The 13,133-nt window shown below is 45.7% G+C and overlaps 1 protein-coding gene across 4 annotated transcripts in view; it reads left to right on the forward strand.

Moving 5' to 3' along the window:
* The first annotated feature begins 362 nt into the window (after window positions 1–362).
* The window catches only part of TTC21B (tetratricopeptide repeat domain 21B), a 30,667-nt gene continuing 17,896 nt past the window's right edge, over window positions 363–13,133 (forward strand). For 2 of the 4 annotated variants that reach the window (XM_083576830.1, XM_083576831.1), the window contains exons 1-10: window positions 363–535; window positions 2,911–3,040; window positions 3,771–3,881; window positions 5,211–5,377; window positions 6,473–6,595; window positions 7,136–7,293; window positions 8,221–8,305; window positions 10,181–10,279; window positions 11,199–11,391; window positions 11,673–11,770. In XM_083576830.1, coding sequence (XP_083432956.1) covers window positions 401–535; window positions 2,911–3,040; window positions 3,771–3,881; window positions 5,211–5,377; window positions 6,473–6,595; window positions 7,136–7,293; window positions 8,221–8,305; window positions 10,181–10,279; window positions 11,199–11,391; window positions 11,673–11,770 — 1,299 coding nt within the window. In that variant the 5' untranslated portion in view covers window positions 363–400. Of the gene's footprint in view, window positions 536–885; window positions 1,133–2,910; window positions 3,041–3,770; window positions 3,882–5,210; window positions 5,378–6,472; window positions 6,596–7,135; window positions 7,294–8,220; window positions 8,306–10,180; window positions 10,280–11,198; window positions 11,392–11,672; window positions 11,771–13,133 lie in introns of those variants that run through there. The other 2 variants (XM_083576833.1, XM_083576832.1) reach the window with 2 other exon arrangements.

The following is a 13,133-nucleotide window of genomic DNA, read 5'->3' on the forward strand; positions in this document are numbered from 1 at the left end:
ATCATGGGCAGCAGCACACAGAAAAAGAGAGGGGACGGTACTATATGAGTACTATCACAAAAGTATTGATTCTGCTACCCCAGGATTTGGTATTCTGTCCTCGTTTTGTTTGGGAAAAGGATCTGATGCTATTTAAAACAACAACAACCAGCAAAGGAAAAGGAGCTTAATTTTCTCTTATTTTGCTTGCCTTTGGTAATCCTCATAGAACTCTAGCCCAATGGTTGCCATTAATTTGATTTGAACTGATTTTATAATCAATTGATTTTAGAATGCTGTATTATTTTACTGTTGTTAGCCGCTCTGAGCGCAGCTTCGGCTGGGGAGGGCGGGATATAAATTAAAAAATTATTATTATTATTATTGCCTTAAAAACAACCAGGACTCACATAGGTAGATCATGGGCGCGAGGAAGCAGCTTCCACCCCACCCTCCATGGGCCACAAAGTTTGGCAGCTTTCGAGAGTGGTTTCCTGCATTTGTAGAACCAGACATACGAGACAAAGTGCAAGGCCGCTGTTTTTACGTGTCCTCGGTGAGAAGCTGGCCTCCCCAGACCCCTTTTTGCCCCTTTCCAAAAACCCGGAACGCCTGAACAGCTTCACGCTCGGTCGGTGGAGCATCTTCATTTCAGGGTACTGGGTTCGAGCCCTATGTTGGGCACAGATTCCTGCATTGCAGTGGGTCGGACCAGATGGCCCCTCGGGGTCCCTTCCAACTCTGTAATTCTTTGCGAGGCGTGTTTGTGTGTGTGTGTCAATCGAAGCACCTCCCCACCCCCAGACCCACTCCTTTCCCCGCCAAGGTAACCCATGGGAGCCCTCTTCCTCCCCAGCCGGAGCCTGCGCATCCAGCGCTGCGTCCAGCTCCGAAGATGCGCCGTCCCGTCCACTGGAGCTCGCGCCGTAATAAAAGCATCGCGCTTTTCAAGATGCCCCCGGAGCGAAGGCTAGGCGAGGGATGGTTTGGGTTCTTTTTTTTTCCCCTTGCGGCAACGAATTAGTAGAGCGAGGAGGACCCGCCCGGCGAGGCCCGCCTTCCCTTCCTCAGGCGCCTCCCCTGGACGCTGCTGCAGTCGCGTTAGCAACCAGGGCCGCTGCTTCCGGCAGCCATGGATCCTTCCTTGCTGCAGGTTTGTCAGAGGCGCTTCGGCTCGTCCCTTCCCTCCGACCCGCGAGCGAAATTTCCCGTTCTTTCCTCCCGCGCCCGCGCCCCTCTCCTCTCGGGAAACGCGCCCCTCTCGGCGGCTTCTACGCTCCTCCTTTTCTCCCCCCGACGTTTTGGAAAGCTCCCAGCTCTCGCGTAACAAAGCAAGCAAGAGATGGGGGCGGGGGAGGCAGCGAACCTTTCCATCTTCTACCCGCTACCTTTCTTTTTCTCTCCCTTTGGAAGTAAGACAAAATGAAGCGAAACACCCATCGCCACAGAATGTTGTTGTTGTTGTTTAGTCGTGTCCGACTCTTCGTGACCCCATGGACCAGAGCACGCCAGGCACTCCTGTCTTCCACTGCCTCCCGCAGTTTGGTCAAACTCATGCTGGTGGCTTCGAGAACACTGTCCAACCATCTCGTCCTCTGTCGTCCCCTTCTCCTTGTGCCCTCCATCTTTCCCAACACCAGGGTCTTTTCCAGGGAGTCTTCTCATGAGGTGGCCAAAGTATTGGAGCCTCAGCTTCAGGATCTGTCCTTCCAGTGAGCACTCAGGGCTGATTTCCTTAAGAATGGATAGGTTTGATCTTCTTGCAGTCCATGGGACTCTCAAGAGTCTCCTCCAGCACCATAATTCAAAAGCATCAATTCTTCGGTGATCAGCCTTCTTTATGGTCCAGCTCACACTTCCATACATCACTACTGGGAAAACCATAGCTTGAACTATACGGACCTTTGTTGGCAAGGTGATGTCTCTGCTTTTTAAGATGCTGTCTAGGTTTGTCAGTGCTTTTCTCCCAAGAAGCAGGCGTCTTTTAACCACAGAATAGAATTATTGAAATGACCCTGACGGCCATCTAGTTCAACCCCCCTTTCAATGCAGGAATCTTTTGCCCATCGTGGGACTTGAACCCTTGACTCTCAGATTAAAGAGTCTGATGACTGGCTGAGCTACAAATGCCAGTGTTTCTGAGCTGAACATCGGGCATCTGAGCCTCCTTCACATGTCTACATGTGTTTTTAAACGTCAGCACACACGTATTTGGGAGGACTGCTGCATATTATACTTTCTGCAGGAAGCACGGAGAAGGGTGTTTGTGTGTCTTCTCCTGTGAACGTACAAAGTGCTTCTGCCACTGTCTTTAAACATCTGTGTGCATCTGCACTTGGGAAGCATGAAGGGACAGTGTGTTTTTATTCCTGCATTGCAGGGGGTTGGACTAGATGACCCTTGGGACCCCTTTCAACTCTACCATTCAATGTTTCTGTGAAGTAAACAAGCATGAGGGAGCAGCAGCAAACTTAGGCTCTTTTTCCGTTACATAGATTACAAAGCATCAATTTGTGAGTTTGTCACAGTGTGTGTACTCAAAAGGCAGCTGCAGCCATTCCCATCTCCCCGATGAGTGTACATATGTTACATATGTTTGCCAGTACCAACTTACCACATTGACACTCTTCAATTTTAGGCACACACTTGAAACTTCTCAGGAACAGGATTTGGCCTACTCTTAGAAGAGTTCTGCAGGACTGTACAAAGTCACGAGTGGAGGCGGCACAATGGGAACATCTGCAGAAAGAGAGGGTTGCATATTTACTTTTATCCCACCTTTTAGCAAAATTAAGCTCCCAGAGTAAGCTTGCAGATCGCACTAACTTCTCATTTCATCTCAACCATATGGCGCTGGAAGTAGCTCTCCTAATTCAATGGTCTCAGTTTTATTAGTATTTACACCTGTGTGATTGTATCATTTCCTTGCAGACACTCATTAATTACTATTGCCAAGAAGGCTACTTTCGTCACATTCAGACACTTGCCAGCGAAGGCCTCAAGTTGTTTGGCAATGACCCAAGCTTCGTTTTTTACCGCATTTATGGCAGGCTGATGGAAGGTAAGGCTTTTGACTGAATATCTTTCAAAATGTTAAACCCCTCTGATTTTGGCAGGTTTACTCAGAGCACGACAGAGTATGCTGGATACCACCCGATATAAAGATATGCAGAGAGATGCTTTAGCTATATCGATAATTCTGTAGTGGGCAGTGGGGACCTCCTAGCAGAGGAGTCGCCGCCGCTGAATGGGAAGACAAGTGGGTTGATACTATGCAAACACACTTGTAGAGCATTCCTTGCCTGTGCCTCCCTGCCAGTAAACAGCAGCACCTCCACTGTTGGGAGGTCAGGTAAGCACCCTCCACCACACTGCAGGAATATTAGAGTACTTAATAACTGAGATGTGCAGACTAGGGGGAACGGAAGCCCTGTATAGGGAAGCCTTTTAATGTGTAATGTTTTATTCTGTTTTTATATCTGTTGGAAGCCATCCAGAGTGGCTGGGGCAACCCAGTCAAATGGGCAGGGTACAAATAAGGAAATTATTATTTATAAGGAGGAGCATCTGCTTTGCTTGCAGAAGGTCTGAAGTTCAGTCCCCCGGCATCTCCTAGCAGAGCTGGGAGTGCTATCTGTCTGACATCCTGGAGGACCACTGGCATGTGAGCTAGATGGACCAGTGGTCTGGCTTTTGGTACAAGGCAGCTTCCTGTTTTCTTCTGCTTGATGAAGCACGTATTCCATGGCACCAGAAAATGCAACTTAACCTTCTTGAATTTGATTCCTTAGGGCACATTCAAGAGGCTCTTCTCGACCTCGAACCTCTTAAAAACAAGCAGGACGTATCCCTCTGCACAATGATGGCAATGATCTATGCCCATAAAAAGAGCCCAAATCCAGGTACAGTTTGAACTATCTCTACAGCGAATAAAGCGAACAGTCCTGAATGGGGTAACTTTGCACCTGAAGGACCAGGTGCGCCGCCTGGGGGTAATTTTTGACTCACAGCTGTCCATGGAGGTGCAGGTCAATTCTGTGTCCAGGGCAGCTGTTTACCAGCTCCATCTGGTATGCAGGCTGAGACCCTATCTGCCTGCAGACTGTCTCGCCAGAGTGGTGCATGCTCTGGTTATCTCCCGCTTGGACTATTGCAATGCGCTCTATGTGGGGCTACCTTTGAAGGTGACCCGGAAACTACAACTAATCCAGAATGCAGCAGCTAGACTGGTGACTGAGAGCGGCCACCTAGACCACATATCACTGGCCCTGAAAGACCTACATTGGCTCCCAGTACATTTCCGGGCACAATTCAAAGTGTTGGTGCTGACTTTTAAAGCCCTAAACGGCCTCAGCCCAGTATATCTGAAGGCGTGTCTCCACCCCCGTTGTTGTGCCCAGACACTGAGGTCCAACTCCAAGGGCCTTCTGGCGGTTCCCTCACTGAGAGAAGCGAAGTTACAGGGAACCAGGCAGAGGGCCTTCTCGGTAGTGGCACCCGCCCTGTGGAATGCCCTCCCATCAGATGTCAAAGAAATAAACAACTATTGGACTTTTAGAAGACATCTGAAAGCAGCCCTGTTTAGGGAACCTTTTAACATTTGATGAATCATTGTATTTTAATATTCTGCTGGAAGCTGCCCAGAGTGGCTGGGGAAACCCAGCCAGATGGCAGGGTATTAAAAGTATACCATTATTATTATTATTATTATTATTATTATTATTATTGAGTGAGTTGTTAACATGTCATTTGCTGTCCTGTTTAATGTGAAAGCACGTGGGGCCTTCAATAAAATGTTGCGGCGTAATCTGGCCTAACCGAAGTGCACTTGCTCAGAGTGCCTCTTCCAGAAAGCCATTGCAACCCCCCTCCCACATTCATTCCCTGCCTCCCCATTTAAAATTGCCTGAGGCCGCAATCCTGCGCACGCATGCTTAGGGAAAAGTGCCGCTGATTTCAGGGGGATGCTCCTCTGGGAAAGGGCAACTGAATTTGAACCAGAAATACCTTAGCTAGAGGAATCATCCATTTCAAGTTTAACAGCAGGAGGATCCAAAGCGGCCTTCCTAATATTTTTACTGTTAAACCATGGCGGTAGGGAGTTTGCCCCTGTTGCATGACGTCTTGCCATATATCTGTAGCATGTACCGAAGACAGTAGGCCAAATTGGGCTGTTTCCACACACCCACTGTTATGGTTTAAATAACCACCGCTTTACTGATTTTAATCAGATCGAGAAGCCATTGTGGAGCTGGATGCGAAGCTGAAGGAGCAACGCAAAGTAGCAGGGCAGCAGGCGTTGTATTTTGCAGGCTTGTTCTTGTGGCATATTGGGCGCCACGAGAAAGCCCGCGAATACGTTGACAGGATGATCAAGATCTCGAATGGCAGCACAGAGGTAAGCCGCTTCCCGTAGTCACACTTGGTATCTCTGCTTGCTATAGACCGAGACTTGCTAGCCCTCAGCTATGTTGAGTCATCCTGTAGATCATAGCCTGTTATTACTGCTTCATTTAACGCTCAAGGAATATTTTGGCGGAATCAGTACTGTTAAAAACTAGCCTGATGGTTTCTCTTTAGTTAGCTGTTAAGCGTGTCTGGTTCATTAACCGAAATGAGTCACTAGCCAATAGCGTTGTTTGAGGCAGCTAAGCCATCTAATGGGTCTGAATCACAGATGTTCCCAATGCTTGGGGTTTTCTTTGAGCTGCTGACACAGAAACGCCATGTGCTGCGCATAAACGTGGGTGTTTTCCTGTCAAGTTTAAATTGCAAAAATCGTGAATTTTGTTTTGAATGCTTTCTCACCAGCCAGTTGCATACTAACGGCATGAAACATTAGGAGAATGATTGAAGTCGAACAGATTATATGACGGCCTTAGACTCTGGAGTGTTTTAAGGCTTCTTGGCTCACAAATGTTTTTCTCTAACCCTCTCTTCAACATTAGAACCTCTCAGCCGAGGCAGGAGGCTTCATCCGCACGGTATAAAGACGTTACCTTGGAACTGGCAGAAGCAGAGTTTTAAATGATTCTGCATTTAGCGTTTTCCGTTTCTCTTAGTATGGATGTGAAGTAGCAGCATTGTAACAGAGGCTGTACTATGGCCACTCCAAAAGATGCAAATTTGAACATATAAGAGAGTTCCTTGTGTTTCCATTATTGGTGCTTTGCAGGGATCTTGGGTGTGCAGACATTTGGATTTTCAGGATCTTGGCTCACCACATTTCCTGAGTTCCCCTTTTAACATTTCATCTGGTGCAGTTCATATGGTATACCTAGTGTTTTGAACAGTACATTTGGAATTGCTGTTTTGGGTTTGGAAGGTTGTTGTTGAGACTCTAGATGGCTTTCCCAGTCACGAGTCCCAGTTGGTAAAACAGAAAGGGATCTCTTTCATGCCAACTTTGTGAGGATGGATGTTCTAAAAACCATTTTTTCCTGAAAGCTTTCTTTAAGAATCCCGCATTTTAACATTTTGCTTTTCTTTGCAGGGATTGATTTTGAAAGGGTGGCTTGATGTCACCTCTGGAAAAGAAGCAAGTATTAAAAAAGCTGTGAAATACTTTGATGAAGGGCTGCAAAATGGAAACGATACCTTTGGCCTGATGGGTAAAGTAAGTCCGTTATTAAAATAGAAGCTTTTAATCCTTGCCTGTTAATATAACCAATGGATCTCACACAGATTGCTTTACACCTAGTCTGGGTTGCTCAATGTGAGTATCGGAATAAATGGTCGGAGTTAGTCCCAGGCATGGGATGGGAACGCAGGTCTGAAAATTTTAGGAAACTGCTCACTATCTCTTGTCATTTCATTATTTTGAATGGTACAGGTAATGTGGTGTTCTCTGCATTACATATAAGATCAGGGCCCATCCATGGTTGCATAGAATCAGTCCCCAACTGTTTTTTGGAAACTACAACTCCCATCATCCCTAGCTAGCAGGACTAGTGGTCAGGGATGATGGGGATTGTAGTCCCCAAAAAGCTGGAGACCCACATTTGGGAAACATATGTAAAGAGTTTCTGAAGTAGACTTTGATGTGTTTGAGACTAGAATAATGTTGCTTAGGGAGGGAGTGGTACGTTCCGTAAAACATCTTTCCTTTCTGCTTGGAAATGTAGAGGATTAAGGGATTTCCTTCGTGTTTCATTAGGCACAATATTTTGAAATGCGCCAGAATTACTCAGGAGCTTTGGAGATGGTGAATCAAATAATAGCCCACGCGCCACAATTCCTTCCTTCTTTTATAAAGAAAATGAAGCTGCAGCTGGCTCTGCAAGAATGGGAACAGGCAAACGAGACTGCACAGAGGTGGGTTGCTATTGTTTTGGGAAGGAGGCAGGAGGGCTCCAGTATCCTGTCATAGGCCTGGTGCCCCCTTCCCCAAACCCCGGAAGCTTCTGCCCAGCTTAGGGATGGAGGCACAATGCTCTCTCTCTCTGTCTCTCTCTCACACCCACCCAGCCACCCACCCACCAATCACCCTCACAAGCTGGTGCCTCTGGCGCTGTTCCCCTACGAAAATTTCCACCACACGCCACTGGTGGCGAGCAGTGCCTTCTTACCTTCACACTTACCGTATTTTTCGCTCTATTGGACACACCGGACCACAGGACGCACCTAGTTTTTAGAGGGGGAAGTCAAGGGGAAAAAATGCGCGCAGCCTGTCCGCTTCTCCCAGAGCATCTCGGGGCTGCGGGGGAAGCCCAGGTTCCCCCCCACAGCGCTCGCTGCCCTTGCTTCCTCTTTAGCCTTGCTCAGCCTCCCGCGGCCGGAGAGGTTGCGCAAGGCTTTTCTAGAGGAGGGAGAAGGGACTGACAGGCCGCGTCCTCCTGGGGAAAAGCCCGCAAGAACCGCGCGAAGCTTGTGTGTTGCTCTTGGGGGCTTTTCCTGCCTGCCTCCCCCCTGCATTCGCTCCATAGGACGCACAGACTTTTCCCCTTAGTTTTTAAGACGGAAAAAGTGCGTCCTATGGAGGGAAAAATATGGTACCTTCTCTGCTTCTGCAGTGGATTGTTGAAGGTCTTGGAAGGTGGGGTTCAATTATAGTATGAGTTTTTTCTTGAGAGCAGAATGGATTGGTGAGGCCTCTTGGACACTTAAGTGTTCTCTGTTTCATTGAACGCTGATAACTTGCCCAGGGAACTCCTTGTTCATATGAGCGCTGGCCCTCTGTTACGTGAAAACATATAATCAGTCGTGTTGTAAAGATACAGCTCCTGTCTCATTTTGTTCTAGGTTGTTGCAGAAAGATGCTCTTAATTTGGACGCTTTAAAAATGGAGGCCATTCATTATTTGTGTAGGGAAGGAAATATACCTGAGGTCAGTACGTAATTTAACATCCAGGTTTGCTTTAAGTTACTAATTATTTAAATATACATATCCTGAACAAATGAAGAGCACGGTTTGTCGTTGTTGGCATTTCTTCGCTGTCAAATAGTATCTGTTAATTGGGAAAATAATAGCTACTAACAGTGCAATTCTATACATGTCTACTCAGATGTAGAACTGTTGGGATGCATCTTTAAAATCTTATATTCCAAACATAGGAAATTTCCGAAATATGTGGTAACTTTAACTATATTTTAAAGGCTGTAGTAAACTTTCTATTAATTAACACCGTGGCCCTTGGTAAGTACATTATAAGAACATGCTTTTGAATTAAAAACAAATCAAGCTTTTGTGGTACGTACAACTATCTTGAGCATAAGGAACCAAGTAAACTTATTAGGAGTTTGTTCTTGAGCAGTAGACCAGACATGCCAAGGTTGGGGATGCTGTGGCCATCCAAATGTTGCTTGACTCCAACTCCCATCATGCCTGACCATTGGCCACGCTGGCTAGGAATGATGGGAGTAGGAGTCCCAACACCATCTGAAGGGATACAGGTTCCCCATCCTTGTTGTTACAATACCACAAACTGAAGCTTAGGGAAGTTTCAGAAACGAGTGTGATTTTTCTGTGTGGCAAAAGAGGGAATAAGGGTACTATGCCTCAAGAACCACATGCTGAAAATCCTTTGGAGGCTAGCTGGATGGTTCGTGGCTCTTTGGTCTAATTCTTTATGAGGAGGCATTTTCCCCACTCCCAGTTTGCATTTTTTGGCTTTATTTTCCGGGGTGGAATGAAACCAAAGAGAAAGAGGTCTATAATAGTATATTCAGTGTAGTCTTGGAAAGGTCAGATTCTAAAACCACACAAGGAACGCTTAAAAGACAACTCCCATTCTGGAAAAGTCAATGGAGATTGTAGCAATAATACATTTTGACTGTTGAGTCTGGCTTTTTATAGCTTCAAGACAGTAAACAGTTTGTTTGTTTTTTGCAAACGAGAGATGGATAATTGCTAAAAAATAAATAAATTAAATGTACTTTGCTTAACTTGAGGAAAATATATATCTTTAAAAATCTGTTTGCAGGGCAGCTTTTCCAGTACATTATTCTCTGGAAAGTTGTAGCCATGTATTAGTTGTATGTGGTTGCTTCAGAGAAGGATTCCTTTTGATTGTGGTAATTGGAATGCAGCCATCCAAAGCTTAGCCTATGCTGCCCAATTAAGACATGTTTACTAGACCGGACACAAAATATTCTTTTCTCCTGATGGTAAACATTTGATTTCACAAAGGACTTCTGCAAGGCTCTAGTCTAAACTCACGTATAAAGTACAGTGGTACCTTGGGTTAAGAACTCAATTCGTTCGGGAGGTGCGTTCTTAACCTGAAACTGTTCTTAACCTGAGGTGCCACTTTAGCTGATGGGGCCTCCTGCTGCTGCTGCGCCACCACGGTGCGATTTCTGTTCTCATCCTGAAGCAAAGTGCTTAACCCGAGGTATTATCTGGGTTAGCGGAGTCTGTAACCTGAAGCGTCTGTAACCCGAGGGACCACCGTACCGCGAAAGATGGAGTGTGTGTGCCTCATTTAGCTCTTAGGCATTTATTTAAGAGTATGTTTTCTTCTCTTGCCATTAAGTGGAATGCCATTAAGCATGCATTTGTATATTACAGTACTCAGGTTAGCATACATTGCACTGCTGCAATGCTTTCGGAGTGGGTTTGTGTAAAATGTGGCTGTTGGCATGAGAACACATTGCAGCTCCATATAAAATAATTTTATGGGGCTCAGCTGTTCAAAACCCACATATTTCCCTCCTCATTTTATCCCAATACCAAGACCGGTGTTCATTTGCCCTTCCTCAGGCTTCCTCAAAGTTGGAAGATTTGATTAGTGCGTTGGATAAGTTGGAACCACATAACCCCCAGCTCTTCTGCAAAACGGCGTTGGTGTTCAGCAGAACCGTAAGTGGGCATTTATTTTGAAAAGTCCCATCGAAGACATTGATTGTGATCCTTCCGCTGTGAGCCGGTAATTTTCCCTTCATTAAAATGGGAAGCCCCTGTATATGTTGGGTTTGGATTGGTACCTATTGGGCATAAATAATCCTGTACACAGATGTGTCTGAATCTTTTTAGTAGGCTCTTGGCTTGTTTAGCTGTGCACCAAAGTGCTCTAAGAGATGCACAGCTGTTTCTGTTTCAGAATGGAAGGTTAAGCGTTCACTCGGAATCTTTCTTTATAGTATAAAGTGCATTTTGATTGTGATGGGAAATGAGCGTTGGTTAATCTGTTGGTTGTTCCTCCCCACTCCAAAGGCCCCTTATTTGTTGTGGTGGCTTCCCCCCCCCCCCACCGTCCACCGCAAGGACTTCATCTGTGGCGGCTGTCTTCTTGTGACAAATGGATTGCTTGACTCATTCACCCTGAGCAAAAAATAAATAAAATTGAGCCGAGTGGTGGCATATAAGTGGAGGTTGTGCTCATGGCAAATTCACGAGCTGATGTGTTTTGCCCTGAGCTGGGAGCTGTCAGGGGTTAGAGAGGGAGGAAAGTAGCTGCCATAAGTTGTGTAATCATGTGCATTGGCCGCTTTTCTGAATTCTGTGGTGCACTGCAGCATGAGCAGCGCTGAGGAACTGGGTTTTTACTCTGTGCATTCAATTGCAGTTAGTAATGCAAGGGGACGTTCTTCAGGTGATTATGTAAGTTGTGATCATGTTTCATGCCACCCAAACAAACCGCCGCCCTTTCATACAAATGTTTGCAAATTTTTGTTTTGACATTTAGTGACTGTTTCTAAAGCTTTAAAAACGAAAATAGTGAAGTGGAGGATTTTAAATCTGCTAACGTGTTCATGTTGGAAACTGTTCTTGATTATAGTGTGGCCGCAACCCACTGATCCTTCAGCAGACTCAGACTTTGGTGGAACGAGCTTTCAGCTTAGATCCCCACAATGCAGATATCGCTACAGAGCTTGGCTACCAGATGATTTTGCAGGGGAAAACGAAGGAGGCCTTAAAATGGTACAAGACTGCCATGGCTCTCGACGAAACAAGCGTTCCCGCACTAACTGGTATGGCTTAAAAACAGATTTAAGTTTTCAAGAGCATGCAAAGCTGATTTCTCTCTCCTCCCCGCCCCTCCCCCCCGAATAATTTTATCACTGCAAGTAATCTGGGTGATTGACTTTTTTAATGTGATTTGCATTCTCGTCATCTTATTGCCTCTCCTCCTTGTCTTTGAGCCTCTCTTACGTTCCTATAGACTTTGAAGCCTGGTTTAATGAAAAAGGAATTCTAAACACCGAAGGCTCTTTGTAGAGCAGAGCTGAAATGGGATGACTTTGCATTACAGGAATTATCCGGAGCCAGCTAATGGAAGGGAAGCTAGACGATGTAGAGCAGCAGTTGGAGTTCCTGAACGAAATCCAACAGTCTATCGGGAAATCAGCAGTAAGAGAACGATCCTTTCCAAAAGTGCTTTGATTCTAACCTCACTGAGGAGGCTAGAATATTTATGTGGGCAGATAATTCTTGATAGAGGGCCCCGGTCTTCCTTTTCTGCTCCTTGCAACATCCAGTTCTTGGGTTTCAAAGCAGGGAATCCATATGTGTGCAGACGAGGTAATACATTTTTGAAGCATTTTTACTCCCAGAGTGGCTAACAAAGATCCGTAATAAGACAGTCCCTGCCCTCAGGTTTACAATCTAGAAAACGTGAATGACACAAAAGGGGTGGGGGAGCAAACTCTGGCACTATTTCTTAGTTACAGAGCTCTTAGATGGAGAGTTAAAAGAGAGGAGGAGCCAACGTTGCTTCAGTTACCCTGCTTCCCATCTCTCTCAGCTGCAGCCTGATTGAATGGCTACTGCTAGGTGACATTTGAGGAAGGAAGGAGCCTGATAGAACTGGCAGTCGTAAGCAGTCTACAGTTTCCCTCAAACTCTGTGCAAAAGTAATTTCTAACCTGTTTCCCCTTCATGTTGCTTTGACCTCTGTTGCTTACCCAAACAGATGATGATGATAACAATAAAAAATTTTAATACACATTTTTATTGGTTTTTAAGCAAATACAATAACCATTAAACACTTATCCTGCAGCACATTGAATGGTGTTTGTTTTCTCCATTATATCCGCAATGAAAGGCCAAACCCTTTGTCCAAATCCTGCCTTTGCCCTGCTATCTTTGGACATAGACTTAAGCTCCACCCTGCACCACAGAGAACTAGTAGGCTTCTTACTGACTGCAGCACGATGAGCGATAGCTCAGCAATGGAAGAACCAGACTGAAATACCCCTGAACCTATGGGAAAATCATATCTGGGATATAATACTTTTTTAAAAAAATGTCCTTGATACCAAAGCCTTCGTGCGACTTACATAATGGCTGCACTGAAGGAAGGAAAAGATAAATGGAAGACCACTCCCTTCCAAAAACAAAGGGTGTCTTCCTGACTGTCACGGATTTGGGGAGGCAATCAGTCACATACTGGCAAGTTCAAATTGCTTTTGTGCAACAAACTCCCCTGCCCCAGACCTGGCGACAGTTGACACCTCCTCCTCCTCCTCCTCCTCCTCCTCCTCCTCCTCCTCCTCCTCCTCCTCCTCCTCGCAAATAAATCTTAATGAATGCTCAGTAAATAGCCAATGTCATCTAGCCTCCCTGCAAACTGTACTAAGAAATCAGCAAGGAATCAGCTCAAGAAACAGGTCGTTTGGAAGTGACCAGAGACTGTGCTCATAGAGCACAATCTGCTAACCTGCTGTCTTAATTTAGAGGTCTTAATTTATGGGGGAGGGGTGTGATACAGTTA

The sequence above is a fragment of the Podarcis filfolensis genome (assembly GCF_964270895.1).
Source record: "Podarcis filfolensis genome assembly, chromosome: 1".
In the NCBI taxonomy this organism is placed as follows: domain Eukaryota; kingdom Metazoa; phylum Chordata; class Lepidosauria; order Squamata; family Lacertidae; genus Podarcis; species Podarcis filfolensis.